Below are 26,376 nucleotides of genomic sequence, written 5' to 3'. Positions count from 1 at the left end.
ATAGACTTGACGTGTACGCTTGACGTCCGATGTTGTGCAATACTTGCAATAGTTAGTTGGATGTTACCTTATGAAAGTATTTTACGTTTTTACCTGACTATGTCGCCATAATAGTTACTAGTTTTACAAGGGTGCAATGTTGTTGTTTAACCGCTCGTGCTAATATTGATACCCGAACAAGCGAAAGATTCCAAAATTGAACCATGAGCGTAGCGAAGTAAAATGAAAAATTGAATCTTGAACGTTGCGAGGGTTTCAAGGCACGAGGGTCTTCATCTTCATCACATCAACGTGAGGAATATACTAACTGAAAAATACCAAAAAAATCAAATCACCATTTAAAAGTAAATCCTACCAGTTATCATAAAGAAACAACTCAAAATTTGCATCTGCTTTGCCCCCCCCATGTGGATAAAATGCAACTTTCTCATTCAATACAAAAAATAAATAACTAAATAAAGAGCATAAAGTACGTGTTTTATGTTCATCTTATGTCTTTCTCGCCAGGAAATGGAATTTCTTACCAAAGTAGTAGAGATAGTAGTATGTACTTACTGATTAACGGCTTGAGATGACGTAAATAGTTTATATACCGTGGTCAGATTAATTATTTACAGCCGTCTTACTTTATATGGTAAAAGTTTTCATTACAATCCTCACTAATTAAGGCTTACAGATGCGCACTTCCCCTGCCTACCACGTAAATGTTATTATTAAACTGTTTTTAAAATCTCGAGATTTATGAGAGTTAAGTTTGCATAATACCTAGTAAGAAAAGTAAAAGTGGTGAATACGAGTAATTAGGCATTGCTCAACCCAAGCAATGAATGATACGAGGTTAAGATTTATTTGATAACGTAGCAATGGCTTCAATCAATTAGGAATAAGTTAGGTGAAGATTATTACTCGTAGTAGGCAGATTAACTTAACCAAGGGATAAAAGGCACTCATTTTTGTCGAGGATTTGGCGCTCGAACGCAGTAGTCATGCCAATATTCCGAGCCTAAAATTATGCCTTTTGACACTACTTTTCATTACGAATACGAGGAATATAAAATACACGTGTTTAAAAAAAATCGGACAAGTGCGAGTCGGTCGCGCCTACCGAGGGTTAAGTACTTTTTAGTATTTGTTGTTATAGCGGCAACAGAAATACATCAACTGTGAAAATTTCAACTGTCTAGCTATCACGGTTTATGAGGTATAGCCTGGTGACAGACGGACGGACGGCGGAGTCTTAGTAATAGGGTCCCGTTTTACCCTTAGGGTACGGAACCCTAAACACATGACCAAGTAAAAAACTTATAGAGTATTTCTTGAGAGTACTTTCAATTAACATTTAGGTAAAAGTATCATTATTTATGGAATGGGGAGTTGAATATCAGAATGGAAATTGTACAACAAATCCATTTAAAACCTAATTTTAATTGAATATCATGCCACGCTGCGTTGCGCTCTGGGGAGGCTCCACGGCTAGGAAGCCACGATGACGATTGTTTGCAGAAAACGAAACGTTTAAGATAAACGTAAATAATGTATGCCAAATAACACTACACCCTACTCATAATTTTGTGTTCCTGCCGGTGAGTAAGGTTGCCAAAGCTCAACGAAGGTACGGAGTGTTAGGGTCGGCAACGCGCATGTAACTCCTTTGGAGTTGCAGGCGTACATAGGCTACGGAGACTGCTTACCATCTGGTGAGCCACATGCTTGTTTGCAACCGACGTAGTTTAAAATAATGTATGGAAATGATAGCGTTTCGATTCGTTTATGTCAACGATATATAGGCCCCCCGGTCTTTCACTTGTACAACCGACGCAGTGACGACTTCTTTGAAAAGAGCGGTAGCACAACAAAAAATTAATGGTGAGTAGATACGTAGTAAAAAAAAAATGTTCTTAAATTTTGGGAATAATAGTGACCTAAGTAGCTGTATGGAAGTTGCCTATGAAATGCAGTGGTAAATGCCAGATTAAGGTAAAAGCTGTAGTGAATGAAAACACTCAAGAAACATGTTTGGTATGTATGTGCTTAGTCCAACGGCCGCGGCAATTGCTGTCTTTACTAGGTATTCAATAAGCTATTCCGGGTAGGCACATGTATGGCTGGAGGGCCGATAAGTACAGAGGTACCTACCTATGTAAGTAATAATGTGATAAACTTGAGGCACACGTATGTATTTTACCTACTTTATTCACTTTGGTAAAGACAGCGAAGGAATATACATATATAAGCGAAGCTCTCTTTGAAAAACGGTTGTGTGACTGATACTTATCCGACACATAATATATTTTACAGTACATATGGTGCTCCTTTACTGCACTTGTGCGATAATAAGCACATTACGTAACTAAGTTGTACGTTGTACGATACATGTTAGAATAGAGGTAATTCGCAACTCGTGTCGGTTTAAAACACTCCCTTCGGTCGTGTTTTAATTTATGGACACTCGTTTCATTCAAATTTCCTATTTTTCTCACTTGTATCGTAATGTACTATTACAGTACATATGGTGCTACTTTACCGTCCTAGTGCGGTAACTCGTATGTCAATAATTTAAAGGGCCACATGTACTTAGTCGGACCATACGTTCTGTCACAAAGGTTTTGACTGATGAAAAAGCTATATGTAAATATTCCTTTTTATTCATATACATGCGTTGAAAGCTTATTTAATGCTGAATTTCTTACAATATAATTTAACGTAATTTGCTATGTCAGTTTTGCATAATACTATGTAATATTCGGAAAAAAAAACATCAAATACCCAGTAGTCAACCTGTGGCTGACCTCTGGACACTAAGATCACGGGACTCAGAAGTCTCAGAACCCACTAATCAGCCGTTAAAATGGGATGGCTGGACACTGGGTACTTAAAGGCTGTCTATTGGTACACAGGGGGCTGTTTACTGGCAAAAAGGCCCTTTCTTTATATTTAATGGAATATTTCCGAAAGTAAAATTCTATTACGTTTTATTCTATATAAAAAATAAACTTTATTAAATTCTTCAAATTAAACGATTTTGAACATAGAAATTTCGTAGAAAGGTTGACTACTGGTGCCTTTACCCTATCGTAATTATAGTAATTATCACGGCTATAACCGCGAAAATCGTCAATTGCGGGCATTTTCCTCTGTCACTCTAATTATAACGTCTTAGTGAGAGTAAAAGAGAAACATACCCGCAATTTGCGAATTTTGGTGTTCGAGGTAGGCCCCCAGAAACAGCCAAGCCACATATTTTGACTTAGGTGTAGTTTGTGAAGTTTAGGGCTTGTAGAGTTAGAAGCTTGGCTCTACAAGAGATCTGATAACTTTTTGACAGTGCGAGCCTTATGGTTTCGTCTTGGCAACATTTTATTTTTATATTTACAATTATAGAATCAATGAAATATTAGACAATTGATTATAGATGTGTACAGTCCCTATATGTCGAAATACAAAAACTATAATATAAAAATCAAATAACAAAATTAGTCATGCGATACAGTAAGGAAATGCTTCTACAGCACCATGCCGCAGGGGGACAATTTTTAGTATGTTATTTTAAGATTACGTAGTATTATTTTTAAATCTAGGGTTTCAGTTTTATAGTTTAGTTATTTATTAATAATGTTAGTTGATTGAAAGTATATTTTTATATCCTACAATTAAAATATCAGACAAATACTAAAATTCTTTAGAGATTAATCTAATAATAATATTTTTAAGACATGAAATTAAATCAGACAAGCAGACAAGAACCGAATGAAGTGTCTCCGTAAATATACCCCGCCCACAGTTTTTTATATTACAATAATCGTTTATGTACCTGTAATTTCGATAGTTTACTTATATCGATTAAACCATTATTCCTGCACTGTATCTGCAAAGTATCTGGCAAAATAATCATTTTTGCACAGGCGACTTATACTCATCGAGACAATTTAACAACCGCAAGCACATTTATTTTGCGTTGTTTTATCACAATTATCACAGAGTGCCCATAGCCACCTCCTGTCTCCATCATCAGATCAGCTCCACGTCATCATAATATTGCATCGTCTACCGATTACATATGCATGCAAAATTTCAACTCAATCGGAAATCGAGGAAGTGGGTCAAATTTAGCTTCCACGACACACACTAACTACGAGTAACATACATAAAGTTAGACTAAGCTAAGAGAGCGTTTTCACGTTGTCTGATCCGATATCCGACTCCCGATAAAATGCTTCCGTTGAGGTACATACCGTTGCGTGAATACGTTTGTACCATACGCCACTTACATTGATTTGCAGGAGAGCGAACAGAAACAAAAACTTTTCTCGAAAAGTTTTATAATTAGGAAATATTCAACTTATTTGTCATTTAAGCACATATATTTACTATTTATATAATGAATATATTGGTAATCATGCAATAAAATAATTTTTATTATTGCCACATCCGTTTATAATGAGTAAATGTAACGTACAATGTATGACATGACACAAAGTTTTGGATTAATATGCCATTTTTTTTTTGTGAAAATTGTTTTTTTTTTTTTTTAAATTATAGGAAAAAATTTAAAATGTGCGGTTCCGGCAGGACTTGAACCCGCACACTCTTCTCAAATTTTCTGTTAACTAACTACTTAACTTATTCTGTTAAGAGTGTAAATAGTAAAATGCGGATAGGGCACAACATTTTAGAAAAACATTTTTTTAAACCGATTTATGTCAATTATATCATATATTATGTTATTTTAGTAATTTTTCTCCGTTGTGACCGAAATCTACTATTTACACCGAAGTGCACAATAGTTATTTGTTTTAAAAGGGGGCAAAGCTGTTTTTTGACACCCGAGCGAAATATTCCAAAATTGAACCAAGAGCCTAGCAAGTGGTACGAAAATGAAATCATGAGCGTTGCGAGTCCACCATTTGTACTTTTTTGTGTTGTGCAATACAGGTTAAATAAATAACAAATCAAATTCAAATGAAAGCTATTCAATATTTATCATTCAAAATAATCATTTAAGAGTAAATTCCATTAGCCAAAATGAGGAAACAACTCAAAATTTGCACCTAATTACTTTACTACTCTTGTAGATAAAATGCAGATTTACCGTCCGGTTTCGATGTATCAGGAGCTTTACGAGCTGATGTGATGAACAATATATAACACGTTCGTATGACTTTAGGGATATTTAAGATTGTATCTGAGTTTAAGGTTGAATTTAAATATTTAGATGAAGAAAAGTGCAAGTTTAGAGGTAAATTTTACCTGTTATTCTCATTAGACAGTTTTAAAAGCTGCAAGCAACTTTGACGGTAACGTTCCTATCTAGCGACGTACTCGTATGAGTCTCCAGCAACGGGGTAATTAGGTATCCTGATTTTGAGGTACCTACTGCCACTTAATCTCTCAATACTTGAGTAAAACTGACTTATAATACGTGCATTTCTTATAGATCATTTGATTAATTAATAAAATTGTCTGATATATTTCCTGAGCATTATATCGCTCAGGAAATGTGTAATTTGATGATGCCTGGTCATTTCTGGTTTCTCACAGGTTCTTATAAATCCGGCATATTATCTATTGTATGCATAATGTGAGTAACATGACATTTAATTACCTACTTAATCAATAACATAAGATCTGCGTAAACCTGTAAAAAATATGATCATTATTAAAATATACCGAGACTAAGACCACCAAGAACAATCTTAATATACAGATATAATTATCAAATTATATTATATTATTTAATAGTACCGAATTATATTAAGTGTACATATTACACATCCCTAAGAATTAATTTTTTTGGTTCTAATGAAAACTATTCCAGTACGGAACTAAAAGGTTTTAAAGTAGTAAGTTATTAAGATTAATCGTATTTTTCTGATTATATGTATTGTAATGATAAAATAATATTAACATTATCGATGTATATTTTAGCGGTCGGAGTAGGGTGGTTTACATTCACTGTAATATAAAAGGCAGCGCTGCGAAGGCAGAGTTACTAGAGATCTCGCGTTCATCAGATACAGTTAGTGACCACAGACACAGCGTTCTGAGGAGGGGGTGACCTAGCAACCCGATCATTTGTACCCCACGCACCATGGCCGCCCGCCTTGGCGTGAGTAACCATTATTTATACCAGTGGACCTATCAAAACAATAACAACAATTACTGTAATAAATAAATGGCTCAAAATTACTTTATTAATCCATTGATTACGAATTAGGTAAACAATTCATTCTGAGGGCCGGTGAATAATTATATAATTTCGTTTTTATATGGTTTATAATTGCGATTGGCCTAGTCTCATCCAACGATGTACCATTCCTACAATTGTAAGCTAAACGTCCTAGTGTTTGACTACCTAATTCCAATACTTTACAGTCCGGTGGTCATCTCTATTGTTTTGAATTAAGATTAAACTACTTCATTGTTCACTGGGACATTAATTCACTTTATGTACAGGGTGTAACAAAATAGTGGGGACCCGTTTATGAACACATTTGGTATCGTGTTCTATGTAGAAAAAAAAAATATTTTTGCCGCGAAACAATTTTTTTATATGGGGCAGGTAGTCTTAAGTGGGACAACCCGCCATACAAAGGCCAAAAAATTTTCGCGTTAAAAACATTTATTTTTATTTTCTTCTAATCAGAACACGATACCGAATATGCACTTAAATAAACAGATCCCCACTATTCTTATCACACCCTGCTCGGAAATGTTTCTCATGCAAAAGCATCCTTGAAAATCCTGTCTGTCTAAAGTGACAAAAAGGTCAAAGCTCAATTATTAATAATATCTTCTACCTATCTTTGATCATTTCCTGACATGCAGAATATAACGTAATTTGCATCCGTCTGGGAAGACAATACAGCAATTTAACCAAGTGTTACACAAGTTACACAACTAACAGAGCTTAGAAGTCTGATTTGGTCGAAGATTACTGGCTGACCCGATTATGTAACTTGACTATATGTTTCTCTCAATGGGTTCAACATTTCTGTGCCACTGAGATGTGAACGTAAAGCTCTCATCTTCGCGTAAAGTTCCAATTATCCAATTACGGTAACTCTTACTGAGTATTATGTACATGTTATGTCATTCGGGGCAGTCGGACGAGTCATGTCAGTAAAGTGCAGGCCTGAATACTTTCGATTGCAACCAGAGTGTAGATTGCAACTACGCGTATAGATGGAATCTTTATACTTTATATGTTTTGTTATATTTCAGCTAAGCGGCTTTCTACTGGCTAGCTTTGGCGTCTGCTTCGCGACTTTTGGACATGAACAGTTAGTATCTTCATGTTCTGCTTTTACATTAATTTCTCCATCCATTGTTCACCATAAATGCTCGCGACGTAGGTTTTTCGCGCGTTTAAAAATCGATTAGTGACACTGCAGCTATTTACTGGCGGAACCGCAAAAACAACAGTGGATGTAGCAATTTGGTGGAGATTTCTATTACCTAGCAATTCTCACGCCTCTCTTCACTGCGGTTAACAGTGAAAATCGACCTATTGTGTGCTAACGATATATTATTTACCCTTTGATGCTATCTATGTTACACTTTGTTTTTATTGAATTCTCATGATGCATTGCGATCTTTTACTTCTATTGTTATTAGTTCGTCTTGATGCAATGCAAACTTTTATTATGTTACATGTGGTACATAGAGTTTTATTTTGTTCACAGCGTTCACATTCGTATCCATATACCTGAACCGCACCACGAGTCGAAAGAAGTAATAGTTCATGAGCATCACGATGAGCACGATGGTGGCGGCGGTGGCTACGGCGGCGGGCACGGAGGCGGCCATGGAGGTGGACACGGGGGCGGACACGGCGGCGGTCACGGCATCGACATCCAGAGTCTGCACGGAGGATTTATCGACCATCTGAAAGGCCACGGTGGTGGAGGCCACGGCGGAGGTCATGGCGGAGGATTCGGCGGAGGTCATGGTGGAGGATACGGCGGTGGCCACGACGGAGGATTTGGAGGTGGTCACGGCGGAGGATTTGGAGGTGGTCACGGCGGAGGATTTGGCGGAGGCCATGGCGGAGGATTTGGAGGTGGCCACGACCACGGTGACAGCCACGATTTTGGAGGCGGACATGGCGGCGGAAGTTTTGATTTAGGGGGCCACGATAGCGGACACGGTGGTGATCACGGCGGTTTCGGCGGTGGTTTCGGAGGTGGTCACGGCGACGGCTTTGGAGGCGGCCATGACCATGGTGGCGGCCATGATCACGGTGGTGGAAGTGACTTCGGTGGATCTTTCGGCGGTGGCCATGGCAGTGATCTCGGTGGCTATGGAGGCGGCGGTCACGGAGGCGGCGGCGGTCACGATCATGGCGGTGGTCACGATCATGGCGGCGGTAGCTTTGACCTTGGCGGCAGTTTCGGTGGCGGCCACGGTGGAGGACATGGAAGCAGTGGCGGTCATGATTTTGGTGGAAGCATTGGCGGTGGATTAGGAGGCGGCCACGATGACCATCACGGTGGTGGAGGCGGTGGCTTCGGAGGCCACGGCGGAGGAATATCTTTAGTAAGCTCAGACAGTTATAGCGGCAGCAGCCATGGATCTGGTGGCCACGGATCGGGCGGACTGGGAAGTTTCGGAGGCAGCGGTGGAGGCCACGATAGTTACAGTTCAGGTGGAGGAGGTGGCCATAACAGCTACAATTCGGGTATTACTAGCTACGATACTTATCACAGCGGTGGGCACGGAGGCGGCGGAGACAGTTATAGTTTAGGCGGAGGTTCAGGAGGCCATGGAGGTGATAGTTATAGCGGTGGTTTTGGAGGCGGGCACGGAGGTGGCCATGGAGGTGGTCACGGAGGTGGTGGCCATGGAAGTAGCGGAGGTCACAGTAGTTTCGGAGGCGACAGCTACACAAGCGCTATATTCGCCGGACACGGGGGTGGTCCTTATCACAAGAAATAACTTAATCTGATAATTATCGAAAACCAACTAAGTCATAGTCCACGGGTCTTCATGGGCCTAACAGTACAAACATAACTGTCTTTGTAAATAGCTCGTAGTTCTAAGTTATTGTTGCTATGTTATAATATAGAAATATTTAAATTGTTTATTATTGTGTTTTATTTTGATTTAATCGGAAATTCGGTAATTTTAAGTATGATAGTATCTCACCAGAGCGTTTTGATCCGGCGGTGGAAGTTCTTTAAATATGAAATCTGCCGCTGCATTACAGTAGTGTTAGTAACGACTAGAGATAGGCAGGTGATGTAAATAAATCTTTCTTTTATTAATAAACACATCCGAGGTCCAACATGAGAATATGACCCGAAGAAGTGACACAAGGTGACGCGTGCACACCATGTCGCTTCTATAATGATACATGATAGATACGTGGCACAGCCAAGGCATTTTGCAATTCGACTTGTCGCCTTTGCCATTTTTCATTGACTGTTTTGTTTTGTCATCGTCCCTATGTTAAATAGCGATGTGGTAGTTTATATGGTAGCCAGCAACACATACGTACAGCCAAACTTCCCAAATATTCAGGTTGGTTGCGTTAGCGCATTTTCATAATTACGAGTGGCTAGGCTTGAATGTTTTTTCTACACGCCTAATATAATAAAACGGATTACAAGTACACTTGTATCTTGCACTTGCTGCTATCGTAAGTGATCTATATTTTCAATGATGTTGACTTTTTAAAGGGGGTTGTCTTGCCGATTCGATGTATGGAGAAGCACTAATTTCTGAACTATTTTCCCAGAATGCACATTTTACTTCAAAATCTGAAAGAGTAGGCTCAGCATTTCTCTAAGAAATGGACGAGGACGATGTATTATTATATGTGTTCCTAAAAACGATTTTTAAAATATATGTTTTATTCGAAATACACTGTGCGCTTTATCTCATTGTATTTTTTGTCAGAATAATTACTACGATGCTGCATTATAAACAAAGTAGGCATTTTTGCCATTTACCTTCTTATTTACGATAAAACTACGTAACACAATGTTTATATCAAGACAATTAAGGGATATTAAACAAACCATTAATTTTAGTCGAATTTACTTTCGAGGCACTTTGCATATATTACGTGAGAACTCTGGCAGTAAAGTTGAGTAAACTGCGGGGAGAGTACAGTATTTTCCGTGCTTACCGAGCATAAGTCTCGTAATTGAGTTCTGTATCAAAACCAATAGGTTGATTTGAACGTATACTGATATCTAGGCAACTGGGTGCCTAGCCAAAATGTCAATCGTTTGCGCTACAACAACGAAACACTCTCTATCGCACTAATATGTAAGAGTGATAGAGACACAGAAACCGTTTCGTCGATTCATTGTATATAAGCATAGGTTCATAAACAGTCTGTCACCCTGAAATGCATATACCGTCACCGTTCGATGGGCGGTATAAACAATAACCAACTAAATTAAAGTGATCCTACTGCTACAGTACATTAATCGCTACGGTGGAATCTCAAACCTCACAGATCAGCGGTATTTATCTAAAATGGCATGCGTTTTGTTGCAAGGATTATTGAACCTAACACTAGGTAGCTCAGAAGCCATGAGAATAATACTGACCGCGCGCGGCACTGCGCATGACTATCGGTATCGGCGGATCTCGATAATTACATAATGTGCGCGCGCGCCCTTCACTTGGAAGCTTCCGCGTAAGCTCGCGTGGTGACTTGCAACGAGTTACAAGCTCGCTGCCAATACTAACAAAGGATAGGATTGTATCAAAATTAATAAGATTTATTGGGCAGTAATAAGCAACACTAACGTTGTGTCTATTGCAGATGAAAAAACAGTATTTTACTTTAGATACACCGCGCTTATTGCCCATAAAAGTCGGTACGTGATTTAATAAATGAATGAATGAAAATCTTTATTACAGGCAATTAATGGCCCATAGACACTTTAGGGCTCTTCCTTTCGCATAATAAAATTAACTTTCACTTACTAACTCCGACATAACTCCTAACACAGAGGTTAGGTATTTTTCGAAAATCAAGAGTTAATAGTTATAACGAGGTCTTTAATAATAATAACAATATAAAAAATGTAGGGCATTCCTTCTTTAGAAAATCGAAAAGCTAGAAATGTTCGATGTACATACCTAGAAAATTATTATTATAGTCGGTCAAACAAGTTTGTCAGTAGAAAAAGGTACAAATTTCTAATTATCTATGGGACGATATCCCATTACAACTACATTTTTAAAATATGCGCTTTTTCCTACTGACGGAAATGGCTCGACAGACTATAGTTTTTCAAGCCATTTCCGTCAGTAGAAAAAGCGGCAAATTAAAAAAAATCTAGGCGCAAAGGGTTATTGTCCCATAGGAAATTTGAATTACGCGCCTGTTTGAAGTGACAGACTATAAAATACTTGTTTTAAGAAAATAAACTCCGTTTAATTCCTAAACCTCTTACACCTTAAGAAAAAACCACATAGCTGGCCATTCGAGTTACGTAAAACAGAAATAAGTTGTCAATGTGACAGTTGCTGATCCATAATTAATTGCTCCAATTTGCTCATATTTGTGAGTTGAACTATAATAACAATTTAAAATACTACTAAGAGCATGTTCAGAATTTAACCGAAACTTTTTGTACCTAATTAACTATTAAATAATAATTACATAACTAAACCTATAGTTGACGCTGGTGCCAGGGCAACAGCAGTGACCCAAAGAATGAAGTTGACAGGCTGACAGTTAAATATGTGAACCGGTTGATTATGTACGGTGAGTTATCTATTTCTTTTAAACTTCACAAACATGATATTTATGCGTTTTGTAATTGTCTTGTTATTTTGTTTTGATTGAAAGTGATAAACAGGATGCCCGGATCCGGATAAGTCGGCCGCGAAATATGAAAATCAAAATTTGTTTATCAGCCTCTCTATCGATAGAATATGCAAGAGCAATAGAGAGGCAGATATCGAAATTTTGATACGTTTTAGGGCAGGCCCTCAGTTTGCCACGTATTTAAATAGGTATGGTTGGAGATTTGAATGTTTAGATGTTAGGATGTTTGTTACTCAGTTATGCAAAAGAGGCAGAACTGGGTGCTTAGCCAACATGCCAATCGTTACCGCTCCGTATCGTAGCGTAGTCATCTCTATCATTCTTCCATATTAGTGCGAGAGTGACAGTTGCGTTTCGTTGCGTACTTTTCATGAATGGGCTCCCAACTTAACTATAATATTCATAACCAAATACTGTAGTGAACTATAATAAAATTAACCAATCACGTGGCGCCGCGGTCCGCGACTATTTCATGAGTAATATTCATATATTATGCACACGTTGATATCTTTTGCACTACTGAGATACGGTCCGATTTGACTACTTTTGACACTGACATATCTAATCCGTATCGTATATTTAGCAAATGTTTGACGTATCTTAAAGTTCAAACTGGACCGATACTTACATAATTTTCTTAATTATTTAGGTTTTACAGTAAAAAAAAAATATTTTACATGACTCGTAGAAAAAATGTATACAAGAGTGATATAGGTAATCAAGCTTTTCAATCTCGTACCTTCATTAGGCCGTTTTTTTTTATTTTTTTTTAACATGGATAACAGAGTCGACCGGACAAGTCCGGTCCTATTTCTCTTTGCCCTGAGTCATTAGGCCACAACACGGTACTCGACTAAAACGTCTCTATTATATCACGATTGTATAAAAACTATTGTATTTATGTTGACTGTTGTATAGCACAACTCTGCACAGAATTGACGTGAAAAATGGTGTAGATTTCATAATAAATGTCAATCAATCTTCACGCAAATAGGCGCCAGTCTTTTAGTTGTAGAAACCTGCCCGGGCTATAACACAATGAAATACAATACCTACAATCTTCAATCAATCCATTTTTGGGTAAGTAATATGCTCCATCGATAATATCGATGATTTGGCCAGTGTCAAAGTGGGATCCATGTGGGATCGAAACAATATTTATATATGTACGAGTATATATATTAGTAGTATAGTAGTAGTAGAAAAACACTTTATTGCAAAAAAACAAGTACTTACATAACAAATAGAGAATAAAATAAATGTGTACAAAAGTGAATTTATCTCTTTAAGGGATCTCTTCCAGCTAACCTTTAGGCAATATTGTTACATAAACAAATTTCAGCCAGGACAAAATATTTGACCAGAGACCGTTAGAGGCAGAGAATAAAAAATGTGCTCGTATATCTCGTCGTTGTTCGGTAATTGCTTTTGGCTACAAGTAGCCAAGATGGGATCCGAATTTGGCTTGGAATGGTTAAATGCGTTTAAGATTACCTAATAATTCATTAGCTGCACACTTCCACGTTAGTTCACTGCATAATATTGCATTATTTATGCACTCTAAACAACATTAATGAACAAACGATAAAAAAGTATTGTCTTCACGACTGCGTCATTTGATTTTCGTACAGATATGGACAGTGCAATATCAATGCAGAGTTAATGGAAAAGAATATGCCTATTGTGGCTAATATTGAAAACTTTTTACCTAAATATTTAGTGAACGGTTTGTCTTTTTTTGCCTTTTATCTGTATCTCTTCCGAATTAAACGAAACGCCTGCTTATTACATGAAAGCAACAATAAGAGTAACCTTACTTTTACCTGTAGCTTAGTTTTGATTACTGTAAGTAATAAGTTACCTTAGTACTTATTACTTACCTACTGTAGGTACTTAGTTATATACTATCACTAGTGGCTTCTTGAGATGTAGACCTCGCAAACCCTTAAGGCTCCGCCATTTTGAAACGTTTTCAAAAACTAAATCCAACATGCTCACCAAATTTCACGAGAATCGGTTGAAAAATGCGACCTGTAGACGAGAACTTCCGGCGATATCTACGAAAGGTTTTTTTCAAGATCAAGCTGAAACGGAGACTATCGCTTTCGCAAAAGTGAAGAATGGTGCAATTATAAATGTCTAAAAAAATATGTTGGCCAAATAGCGCCTTTTGTCGGTACTCTATGCGTCTGGCCACGTCCGCATCCACCGCACGGGGTCATCAGCAATCAGCACTCGTCACAGTGACACAGAAATTCTCATGCAAAAGGTCTCCTGTATGTTGCACGGTTATGGCACCGCGGAGTGGACACGTGGCCAGACTTGTATAAATAAGATACAGCGTTGGTGGCCTAGCGGTAAGAGCTTGTAATCCGGAGGTCGCGGGTTCAAACCCCGGCTCGTACCAATGAGTTTTTCGGAACTTATGTACGAAATATCATTTGATATTTACCAATCGCTTTTCGGTGAAGGAAAACATTGTGAGGAAACCGGACTAATCCCCACAAGGCCTAGTTTTACCCTCTGGGTTGGAAGGTCAGATGGCAGTCGCTTTCGTAAAAACTAGTGCCTACGCCAAATCCTGGAATTAGTTGTCAAGCGGACCCCAGGCTCCCATAAGCCGTGGCAATATGGCGTGGGACAACGCGAGGAAGAAGAAGTAAAGGAACTCTATACTAAAACTATGCAACTTCATCTTGGAACCCCGAGATAGCTAATAAAAACCGGCCAAGAGCATGTCGGGCCACGCTTAGTGTAGGGTTCCGTAGTTACTCTTCCGTCACAATAAGCTAAACTGGAGCTTAAAGTATAGTAAATTGTTAACCAAGGGATGAAACGGTACCTTTCACGCGAGTTAAACAAATAGGCAAATTTGCATAATCAGTACCTAATTAAAGTAAGTTTTTTACTATTAAGGGGAAACTTTTTGCGATAACTCAAAAACAGCTAAACTGATCATGTCCGCTATAGTTTTCATTTAATGTTTTTCTTAAGCTCTACTTCCACGATTTTTTTCATATTTTTTGGACCTATGGTTCAAAAGTTAGAGGGGGGGGACACATTTTTTTTTTCGGAGCGATTATCTCCGAATATATTCACTTTATCAAAAATGTTTGTTGAAGACCCCTATTAGTTTTGAAAGACCTTTCCAACGATACCCCACACTACAGGGTTGAAGTAAAAAAAAAATCACCGCCACTTTACGTGTAGGGGAGGTACCCTCAAAAAAATTAAATTTTTACATTTTATTGTACGACTTTGTCAGCTTTATTGATTTATATATCCATGCCGAATTTCAGCTTTGTAGCACTAACGACCACGGAGCAAAGCCTCGGACAGACAGACAGACAGACGGACATGGCGAAACTATAAGGGTTCCTAGTTGACTACGGAACCCTAAAAAACGGTTGCAATGATTTGCAAAAAAATGAGAACAGGAAGAATGTACAGTCGGCATCAGTCATAATTAATACCATACACAAAAATCTAGAGCTGAAATTAGGTAATTTATATTATATTTATGCTACGATTACGGTACGTGATTAATCAATAAACAAACATAAAAATAAAATTACTCGTCAAGTAGCAATTTATGAATTTTGTAATTATTAAACTTCTTCATATGTATATTACAACTTTCTCTAAGATTCGTAAAATGCATGAATGAATTCCGTTTTCGCTTCTATTTACATAAATAATAATCGAGTATGATTATTACGGCTACTTATGAAACAATTTAAAATATAAATTATTCACTTAGCAACAGTTGTGTATCAAACAACGCACTCGCGGTCTTCCCTGTGTTTTAAACGTAGACTAAGATCACGGATAATGTAAAAACCTAACAATAGCACTATAAACAGTTCAGAATTGTTTATATTTTATCACCATATTTGAGCTTCCCTCTCACAGTGGATGTATCCGTTGGATGCTCGTTGGTGAATCTGTGGAGATGTCTGAGCGACGTCGGGAGCACCGACCTGCCAGCACTCTTGTCCGTTGATGTAAAATCCTTTAACACTGAAAACCTATGGGAAGGTTCAGCTTTTGAAGCTGCGACACTTTGTAGTCTTTTTTTCTCACGAGTGCGAATGCTTTGCTTGGTGCCAGGATGGTGGTCTGTTGTAACCGTGGCCGCCGTATCTGTGCTTTGTATCCTGTAAAAGCGAAGCGTGGAACCTGTGGTCGTGGCCACCGACGACGGCTGAGAAGTTGTCGATGGTGTGGGGGGCTCGGCGTACTGGAAGTTGTCGTTGGAAGCAGCTGGAGCCGACATAGGGTCACCGTGCAACGCTTTGATAGCCATTGCCGAGTAATATTGGTGTACCGGTGAAGTTTCTTTTATGGTGTACGCCGTTGGCATATCTGTCGATTTAAAATTATCTAATGCCGCATTTATTTCCGCAGATGTTGGCGTATCGTCCTCTAGGGTTACACCCGACCCAGACGAGTTCGGGTCTTCTAGATGGTCTAGTACGGATTGATGTTGAGTGTGTCCTCCAAAACTTATATTTTGGGTCGATATCGACTTGTTTTTATTCTTGTTTCGTGCAGCCTCTCTGTCTTTGTTTTCCTTCGCTTGAACGTTAGAAGGAGAGGCATATGTGTCGTAGTCAAAGTTGTTAGAGTAGCCTTTGAAATCAACAAACGGATCTTTGAAATTCGTGAAACCAGTTTGTGTCTGCGCGGATGCTGAGGAATCGTAGGACGTCGGCTTGTAGTCGTGCACGACAGTGCTGGACAAAGAAAAGGGCGCCGGCACACTGGCCTGCTGCAGCCGGTAGTCTGCAAGCTTGTCGTCGCCATAGTATGGATTCGGCGTTACATAACGACTTTTCAGTTTAGACTTGTCCTTAACTTTAAAAGATGGAATTCGCCTGTAGTCGCCATAGTTTACTTCCGATGAAGATTCGTAATGTGGCGTTGGCGTCGTTGGTGTAGGTTTTGGCGCCTTCTTTGGACGACTTTGGGGCGAATATATACCTTCATAGTATGAAAAGTCAGTCGATGCAGACGGTTTAGTTGGCTTTAAGTGTTTTTGTGTCCCATATTTGTGGCGTTTGGGGCCAATTCCGCTGATTCGTAAACCCTGGCTATTGTAAGAGCCCTTGGGAGGAGAACCCAGGCTGTCTTTTATTACGTCAATATCTGATGTAATCTCGCCATGATCGTGAAATATGTGATCATGGGTTACGTCGCGAGGATTGTAAGCAGCGTATTCTAAATGCGATGGCGTTCCCATCGACCCGACAGCTGTTAATCCCGTGAAGGGGTCGGAAGAGAGAGCCAGCAAGGCCTGTGAGTTTTTTAAAGGAATCAGTGGGTGGTGCGCGGCCAGCGCGGACATGCTGGCGAGATGGTCGCGCGGCCCATGTGCTCCGTGCAGCCCCACGACGCCGGTCAACTTGGGCCTGTCGTCAAATACTACCTTGTGTATGTGCTCTTCGCTATACGTGTGAATGTGTTCGGTGTCGCCGTCGATAATTTTTTCAACTCGTTGCGGTTTTCTTATCTTTTTAATAGTTCCGGATCCTGCCACGTCCGAATAGAACTGTTCATGAAAACTGGACACCGGGTGTTCCTCTTCGGGTTGAGGTCTATTTCGGACCGTTATAATACGTTTAGGCTTAACTTTTTTGACCTTCTTTCGCGGTGTCTCATTAACCTTTAAAACCTTTACCCTTTTCGGGGTCGACGCGGCGGTCGCGGCTGGAGCTGAGAAAGCGGACGGCAGGTAGGAATCTTCCGGCTCGGGAGGAGGATCTAGGTCGTAATCCTGCTCTTCCACTTCGGAGTGGTTGGGTCCGTAGTAGCCTCGAGCTCTATATAGTGGCAACAACTTGGAGGCCGCAGCTGCAACTCCAGGCAGTCTATTATGGGACTCCTCAAACAGCTCCTCTGAATCAAGTGGTACGATTCTGGCAACAGATGGCAATGCCACGTTCGTCGGGACCGCTACTGCTCCTTCTGCGTTTGGTAAGTAAGCGGGAGCATATTGCGACTGCGCAGGATGTTGCGTTATATAAATCTTCTTGTGATGGTGGATATGCTTCACCTTTTGTGGTAGATGGATCCGGATCTTTTTTCTGCAACAAAACAAAGTATAGTGTCGGTATATCTTTGCGAGTGATCGATCGCATGCATGTTCATCGTGTTTTGCCAGTGGCGGTTCCGCTTAATGTCAATGGCTCGCGCGTGATGCGGCAGCGGCTTTCGCTGCTTCGTCGCCGCGACGTCGCTGCCGCCCCGCCGTCACACTTCGCGTAATTCACACATTTTGGACCGCCAGTGTAAGTATTACCGATCGTCTTTACCTCATAGTGCGTAATGTCCCTAGAAATACTCGCACTTTCTACTGGCCAAGTACTCATTACGCCTGGTTGGCTCATTCATTTCAAGCAATTAGCGCTTAGCGGAGAAACATAACAATTTAAGGTCGCAATCGCTGGTGCATTGACATCGAATTTTACAGCGCGTGGCTTATGGCGATTAATAGGAACGCTTTCGCAAACAATAATGAGAAACGATGAGGGACACAAGGTCATTTGACGTATATGCGAAACATTGTTAAATGGTACTTAACATTTTAACTTAATACTATATTGATCTGGGAGGTCATTAATTAGTATATATGGATTAGCCTGCCATGGTTATCATTGCCATATGTAGGTATATTGAGCATAAAAGTATGTTATTTGTTTAAGGAATAAAAAAATAAGCGTGGAAGATTGATAACACGTGCAAAATTTAAGTTGGTACCTATACTAAAACGTTTAATTAACACTATGAACATTAGCTTTGATACTGTTATTCTCATTTTCCTGATAATAATAGTTTGATAATTAGTTAATAAAAAGAGAATCAGAAATTCGTAATAAAATGTAAAATATAGCTATCATAAATGATTATGATTATATTTATTTGCTTGTGTGTAAGTAAGAAATAATAATATACACTTAAATATGACATAGCCTGGCAGGTTAATCGTGTTTCTGTGTGTGGAATATATTTCGCAATGCTTTCAGCTAAACTTTATACCGTCCATCTCCACAATAAAAGTAATAAAAAAAACATCACCACCACCAAAAAATAGTAGCAATCAGTCTAGTCATCGCCATGATGAATTAATTTACCTATTGTGCGTTTCTGCAACGCATCGACATCATTTAAGATTTTTTATCTACTAGTTACTTATTTTAAAATTTGTTTGTCTACTTACTTGGGCCCATCGGCGCTAACGTGGATACACGCAACAGCTACCAGGACGGCGAACTAAAAAAAAACAATAGTTAGGTTTTAACACTTTTTATTAACAATCAGCATTATTTTTTTATTGAGGCAACAATTTGCTTTAGAAGGATTTTAACTACCTCTTGTCCATGTCACCTGCAATAATATGTTACACAACGACTGCCGTAAAAATATCGGACACGATCTTCATTTGTAAAGACATAAGACTGTGTCACATATTTTAGTGGCCTTAGACTTAAGCAGATTGCAAGACAAAAGATTTTGTTGATACGGTGCACTTGAACGGTAAACATCGTCAATGAAGTAGGCGTTGTAGGTTACTGTTGTTTACCTCTTCTTTATGTGTTGTATTATTTGTACTGTTTCTGTATTGAGGTGTGCAATAAAGTATATTAAATTTGTATTGTACTGTATTGTATTATACAAGTATTATTTACTGTAAATAGATATAATCATCAAATTGGATTCAAAATTAACTAGGTATTTCTAAAATAATTATCCTAACATTTACTATTTACAGACTTTGGTGACCGTAGTGCAAGGCAAAAAAGTAAGCCATGTGCAAACAATATTAGACCTCGGAACAGAATAAATGCATCGATTTCTACTCAATGGTCCCACTTTGTCGCTTACCATAAGGACGAGATTTGCTTGTATCTTAATACGAATAACCTGTCAAAGCGTCCTTATGGCAAGCGACAAAGTGGGACTTTTTGATTTGAAACGACACAAATACGTACAGAAGGTTCACTGTATAACAAAACTCCTGGTTTAGGTATACCAAACGTGCCTAAACATTGCTAATTGGACCGAGCTCGTTCGAAAGGCGTGGTATGGGCGTAGCTACAACTAGAGTTTGCACCGTCTGGACCGAGTACCGTCACCGAATATTATGTTATGTACTTATAGTAAGTTTAACAAATTTTGAAATTTCCTGCAGTAAGAATGCATTCGACTGTTGGAGTATTACAGCACGGCAATACTGCCGACTGCATTATTGCCTCAAAATCAAAAAAATTGCGGGAGTAATGCAGTCAGCAGCAATATCGCAGTCGACGGCAGTATTGCAGTGCGACATTACTGCCTCGCTGTTGCAAATGTCAAAATCGTTGACGCTGCCAGGATTTTTGACATTAGTGGCAGTAATATCGCAGTCGGAAGCAGTATTGGAGCGCAACGTTAATGTTGCAAATGTCAAAATCGATGTCGCGGCCAGGAATTTTGACATTTGCGGCAGTAATACAGTCGGTAGTAATATCGCAGTCGGCAGCAGTAATGCAGCATGACCTTACTGCCCCCTGCATTTGTGGCAGTAATGCAGTTGGCAGTAATATTGCAGCCGGCAGCAGTATTGCAGGGCGACATTACTGTCTTACTGTTGCAAATGTCAAAACCGATGTCGCTGCCAGGATTTTTGTCATTCGCGGCAGTAATGCAGTCGGCAGTAATATTGTAGCCGGCAGCAGTATCGCAGGGAGACATTACTGTCTAACTGTTGCAAATGTCAAAATTTATGTAACTGCAAGAATTTTGCCGGCGGTAGGATTGCAGCAGCTGATTCAGCTGAGCACATCAACATGGATTTGGTTACTTGGGGCAGTACCTAATGCAGTCGGCAATATTGTCATGCTGCAATACTGCTGCTGTCAACTGCAATACTGCAATAAATGTCAAATACAAAGGTCATTTACTTAATACAAATCTATCAAATTTGGCCATTTATCAAAAATTATCCGTTCCGTAGCGGTGCGCGGCAACCGGCATGTACTTGTAGCGGCGCGAAGAAATCGCAGAGTGATATTGGGAGGTTTTGAGAAAGAGTTGATTTTACCTCGTCAAAATATGTGCCGCGTCAAATGGCAATTTATACCCACCTACCTATTTATGTCAAATATGAAGAAGGGGAAAAATTTCAGTTTAGTAAATAGGTCGTAGGAGTTATGAAGGAAAATGTATAAAAAACTGTACCCTCCCCTAATCTCCGAAGTTTACCGAAGAAAAATTATGAAATTCCCGGTCCGGTCTAGCGTGATCAGTCTTGGATGGACGTAATGTAAGTAACAAATAAAAAAAAGAAACCTCGCACTCGTATATTCGCTCGAATCGCTCGATATTGAATAAATTGAAGTACCTTACGGTTATTTTAAAAGGTGCCCTCACTGTTTACTAAAAAAATTTATATCTGGGAGTATTCAGATAAGGCCATTATTTTTTTTAATATTTAGAAATGTCGGGTTATTTTATATCTGCTCAAAAGCACGAGTTTAAAGCATTGATTTAAAAGATGAAATGTTGATTTAAATGATAAATTAATTATAATAACATAAAACCCGACTACTTATACATTGTGGGCTGGTAAAACCCGACAGATTTTAATACACCTTTAAAATCTGTCGGGTTTTCTTGACCGCATTTAGAGACTAAAATATCATACGAAGTTTTCTGAAATCGGTCTTGATTTAGAGATAATGATAATTACTGTCACTGTCATGTCATGATGTTATTCTTTACTGAATAAACTGTATTTTTTTTTGCTCCCTATTACCTCAGGAATGCGTAGCGTTTGGTCTGTAGGGCGTGCCAAAGAAATGGACATACATACATATAGTAAAAATACAATGCTCGAAAAAAAAGTAAGTCAGTTGTATGTTTTATGTGACGGGTCATACAAAACGTATGTGAAAAGTATTCACGAAATAGAGATTAAAAAAAAAAGTACCTATTCGTGAATACTCGCAAATATACCAAAACGTTGTATATTTACGAAAATAAAAGAAATGTTTTGATTAGTTATATTAATATTATACATAGGTATAATCCACGGATTCAGTTAGCTACTATTTATAAGAGCTTATTTTCTATCTACTGCTACAGTTTGAACTCACTCAACAACATATAAACGTTTCCCGATAGGAGTGTCACTTTTGTTATTGTTTATTTGTAATTGTTGTTGCTTCCGCGATAACGATGTATGCTTATAACTAGTGATGACTATTATATACACGGACCTTCTTCTTGGTGTCTAGGGTAGGTTTTATACACCGTGTTTATATTGAATTCCGTTAACTCCGGGGTATGGGTAAGTACGTTCAAGGAAACTAAATTGCATATTGAAATTTCTTATTTTTTTATAAGAAGAAAAAGTACTTACTGAAATGTTGCATATAGCGTTGTTGTAAAACGGGCATTACATTTAATTAAACCAAATAATTGAGAACTGTGACATATCAATGTCATTTCGAACAACAATCGTCCAAGCTAGTATTTACGTTTAGTAGCAAATGTACACACTCGTACTAAACAGTTCTTTAATCTAATTAAAGAAATAAATTAGCATATAATCAATAGCGTTAGTTACAATTTAAAAAATAAAATATTTTAAAAATATTTAATCATTTCTCTATAATCTGTACTCTTTTTATTGGTCCAAATAATGTTCAGAGATGCTGAGATATAATATATGGATATAAATATCCGGGAACTGACTACCGTATCCTAAACAATCGTTTAGAATGTTGAATAGAGTATTTATCTTCCATACTTAACTATTGATTGAAGCGAGATATTAGGGGCAATTTAAAAATAACGCGGCAAGTGTGTTGGGCACCTTTGCACCCGGTTCAGCTTGCTGAGTTCTTTTAGAATAAGATAGTTTATTTAGAATTATACTCGTGGTAATGTTACTTGAAAGTTTTATATTTTGTGTGATGTCATTCTTTACTGAATAAAGGTTCTAGAATTAAACAAAATAATTAAAAGTGCAAATAAGTGACCTCTTGCTCAAAGGCGAATTCTGTAGATTTCGAGCAACTTATTCATCGTTACAACGCTGTCTGTATGACCAGTGTCTGGGGGACTGCCGAGAAAACCGAAATTCGCAAATTGCGACGATCTTTTTCTTTTACACCCACTAAGACGTAATTGGAGTGATAGAGAAAAATGCCCGCAATTGACGAACTTCTATTTTCGCGGTTATAGCCCTGTTACCGGCCCTATAATGTCGGTGATGCGACGAGGTCACAATCTCTGATGGTAAGGATCTCCAGTCATCATGTCGAAATTACTGAGCCTTGAACTCCAGCGTCGAGTTATTTGCCTATCGGATACATTTTGTCCAGTGTGCGGTTGCATAGATTTGCAAGACAATTTAATTCTTGTCATATCACTGAACCTTGATAGATCAGATCAGTATCATCTTTCTTGATAAAAACTGTCGTTATTGTCTATAGGTTTTCCCTAACAATTTCAATATGTGACCGGGGCCGGCAAAATGTCCCACTTTATCGCTTGCCATAAGGACGCCTTGACAGGTTATTTGTATAAAGATACAAGCAAATCTCTTCCTAGTTCCTTATGGCAGGCGATAAAGTGGGACGTTTTGCCGGCCGCGGTCACATATTATTGACTTGAAACAAAAGTGGATAGGCTATTACTACCGGCCTAACTAATAACCATAGCTCTCCCGATATCTAGATCCATCGTCTTGTTTAGCGGACGTAACCCAGACGTAATTGATTAATCTGCTCACGCGGATAAAAGTGATTATTGAGTACTTCGTGGTGAGTAATTAAAATATACTAAATAAATTTTGTGACGAAACGAATATAATTATGAAATATATTTTTTATTAAAATATGGAACTCGGGAAATATAAGGAAAATTCTGTATTGTGTTTAAGAGTTACCGAGGTATTATATTGGAATACTATTATATTGGAATAAAATGTAGTATTTATAAATGTCTTAATGTCATAATTTCTTACCAAATTAGAAATAAAGAATGTGAGTTTAAGCGGTGTTCCGAGTTTAAGCGAGTTTAACCGTGTAAGTCACTACAACCTTGATCCCGCTAAGCCCCACATCTGTGCAATTTTATATATTTACGCAGCGAATCAATTGCAATAGTCATCACAAAAAATATCTTAAGTGGTAGTAAGTATAAGAAAATAGGTGAAATGACAGTATAAATGATAAAGAACATATTTAATTATGCGTAAAATAAAGTGTGCATGCATTACATTAACGAGCCCGGAAAAATACTTAATCCAAAACAAGTCCTCAGGTCCATATAATATGTATACATTTAATTTGAGATTAACTCTATGTTCCAATTAGCCTAAATCGGTCATCATACTTCTCGTATTTAGTATTAGACTTCACTTTTTAGGGTTCCGTAGCCAAATGGCAAAAAACGGAACCCTTATAGATTCGTCATGTCCGTCTGTCTGTCCGATTCTGTCACAGCCACTTTTTTCCGAAACTATAAAAGCTATACTGTTCAAACTTGGTAAGTAGATGTATTCTATGAACCGCATTATGATGTTCACACAAAAATAGAAAAAAAACAATAAATTTTGGGGGTTCCCCATACTTAGAACTGAAACTCAAAAAATCTTTTTTCATCAAACTCATACGTGTGGGGTATCTATGGATAGGTCTTTAAAAATGATATTGAGGTTTCGAATATCATTTTTTTCTAAACTGAAAAGTTTGCGCGAGAGACACTTCCAAAGTGGTAAAAAGTGTGTCCCCCCCCGTAACTTCTAAAATAACAGAATGAAAAATCTAAAAAAAATATATGATATACATTGCCATGCAAACTTCCACCGAAAATTGGTTCGAACGAGATCTAGTAAGTAGTTTTTTTTTAATACGTCATAAAAATTAAAAAAAAAAATTTTTTCATCAAACCCATACGTGTGGGGTATCTATGGATAGGTCTTCAAAAATGATATTTAGGTTTCTAATATCATTTTTTTCTAAACTGAATAGTTTGCGCGAGAGACACTTCCAAAGTGAAAAAATGTGTGTCCCCCCCCCTGTAACTTCTAAAATAACAGAATGAAAAATCTAAAAAAAATATATGATATACATTGCCATGCAAACTTCCACCGAAAATTGGTTCGAACGAGATCTAGTAAGTAGTTTTTTTTAATACGTCATAAAAATTAAAAAAAAAAAAATTTCATCAAACCCATACGTGTGGGGTATCTATGGATAGGTCTTCAAAAATGATATTTAGGTTTCTAATATCATTTTTTTCTAAACTGAATAGTTTGCGCGAGAGACACTTCCAAAGTGAAAAAATGTGTGTCCCCCCCCCCCTGTAACTTCTAAAATAACAGAATGAAAAATCTAAAAAAAATATATGATATACATTACCATGCAAACTTCCACCGAAAATTGGTTTGAACGAGATCTAGTGAATAGTTTTTTTTTAATACGTCAATAAATTAAAAAAAAAATTTTTTCATCAAACCCATACGTGTGGGGTATCTATGGATAGGTCTTCAAAAATGATATTTAGGTTTCTAACATCATTTTTTTCTAAACTGAATAGTTTGCGCGAGAGACAGTCCCAAAGTGGTAAAATGTGTGTCCAAAGTGGTAAAATGTTGAACAAGATCTAGCAAGTAGATTTTTTTTTAATACGTCTTAAATGGTACGGAACCCTTCATGCGCGAGTCCGACTCGCACTTGGCCGCTTTTTTTAGATCATGCAATCCTCATTAGGTTCACTTGTTTCACTGTCCCAAAATGCACCTTTTTGTCACTTTCACCAGTCACTTAACACTATTCCAAAACTACGACACTACATGATACCGACCAATTTCCACCAATCCATGTTCACTTTCCGCTGTTGCGCTGGGGGAAGATTTTTTTCACGTTTTCAATATTTTTTTCATGGGAATGGAGCACTGGTCAAAACCGCACTGGCCTTCAAGCTCGTATGATAATTATTCGCGAGCGCCTGATTATTTATAACATTGATTTTCACGCCTGAAAGGGTGCACTCCGCGTGTGTGTGTAGCAGTGCACTTCAAGTGCAGCCGGCGCCAGCGCAGCGCGCCTGCCATTTCACGACCAATTTATAGTATTTTATGCAACAGTTGTATAAGAAGGGTCAAAAAAGGCGAGTGGCGTGAGTTACATTGTAAAGGAATATGCCACGAGCATTTTTTGACCTACTTATACAACGTTGCATACAATATTTTTCCTACGAGTCAACAAAAATAAATCTTAATTTAGGTAAACAAATTACAGCAAAAGTATATAGCCAAGACGCGCGAGCATACCTTGTTACGCGCCCAGCCCGCCCCGGGCCGCGGCCGGCCGGTCGGCGACACCTCGTAACTCATGTGGCCCTGGTACTTGCTACTTGCTAAATTAAATTTTTGGACAGTTTTTTCTCAATTTTGGCCACCGTAGCCTACGGAGACTAACAAGCAACACTAAGCGGTCTTCGTAGTCTATGGGTGTTGCTATATTACGGGTGTCACATGCGTGTTTCTGACTTATGAAGTAATTATTTTTACTATGCAACCAAATGAATAT

General features: G+C 38.3%; 2 protein-coding genes across 2 annotated transcripts; one reads left to right on the top strand and one right to left on the bottom strand.

The window, feature by feature from the left end:
- The first annotated feature begins 5,942 nt into the window (after window positions 1–5,942).
- On the top strand, window positions 5,943–9,080 carry LOC133534668 (uncharacterized). Its single transcript, XM_061873886.1, has 3 exons — window positions 5,943–6,106; window positions 7,222–7,280; window positions 7,683–9,080. The coding sequence occupies exons 1-3, from the start codon at window positions 6,089–6,091 to the stop codon at window positions 8,932–8,934; spliced, it is 1,329 nt and encodes a 442-aa protein (XP_061729870.1). The 5' UTR covers window positions 5,943–6,088; the 3' UTR covers window positions 8,935–9,080.
- A 6,230-nt stretch (window positions 9,081–15,310) lies between these two features.
- Window positions 15,311–25,761, bottom strand: LOC133534662 (uncharacterized). Its single transcript, XM_061873874.1, has 3 exons — window positions 25,649–25,761; window positions 19,011–19,063; window positions 15,311–17,877 (listed from the first exon to the last, which is right to left on the bottom strand). The coding sequence occupies exons 1-3, from the start codon at window positions 25,664–25,666 to the stop codon at window positions 15,666–15,668; spliced, it is 2,283 nt and encodes a 760-aa protein (XP_061729858.1). The 5' UTR covers window positions 25,667–25,761; the 3' UTR covers window positions 15,311–15,665.
- Window positions 25,762–26,376: the final 615 nt, after the last annotated feature.

This window comes from Cydia pomonella, chromosome 1 (assembly GCF_033807575.1).
Source record: "Cydia pomonella isolate Wapato2018A chromosome 1, ilCydPomo1, whole genome shotgun sequence".
NCBI lineage: Eukaryota > Metazoa > Arthropoda > Insecta > Lepidoptera > Tortricidae > Cydia > Cydia pomonella.
The sequence above is the reverse complement of the archived record's forward strand: the minus strand, read 5'-3'. Positions and strand labels throughout refer to the sequence as shown.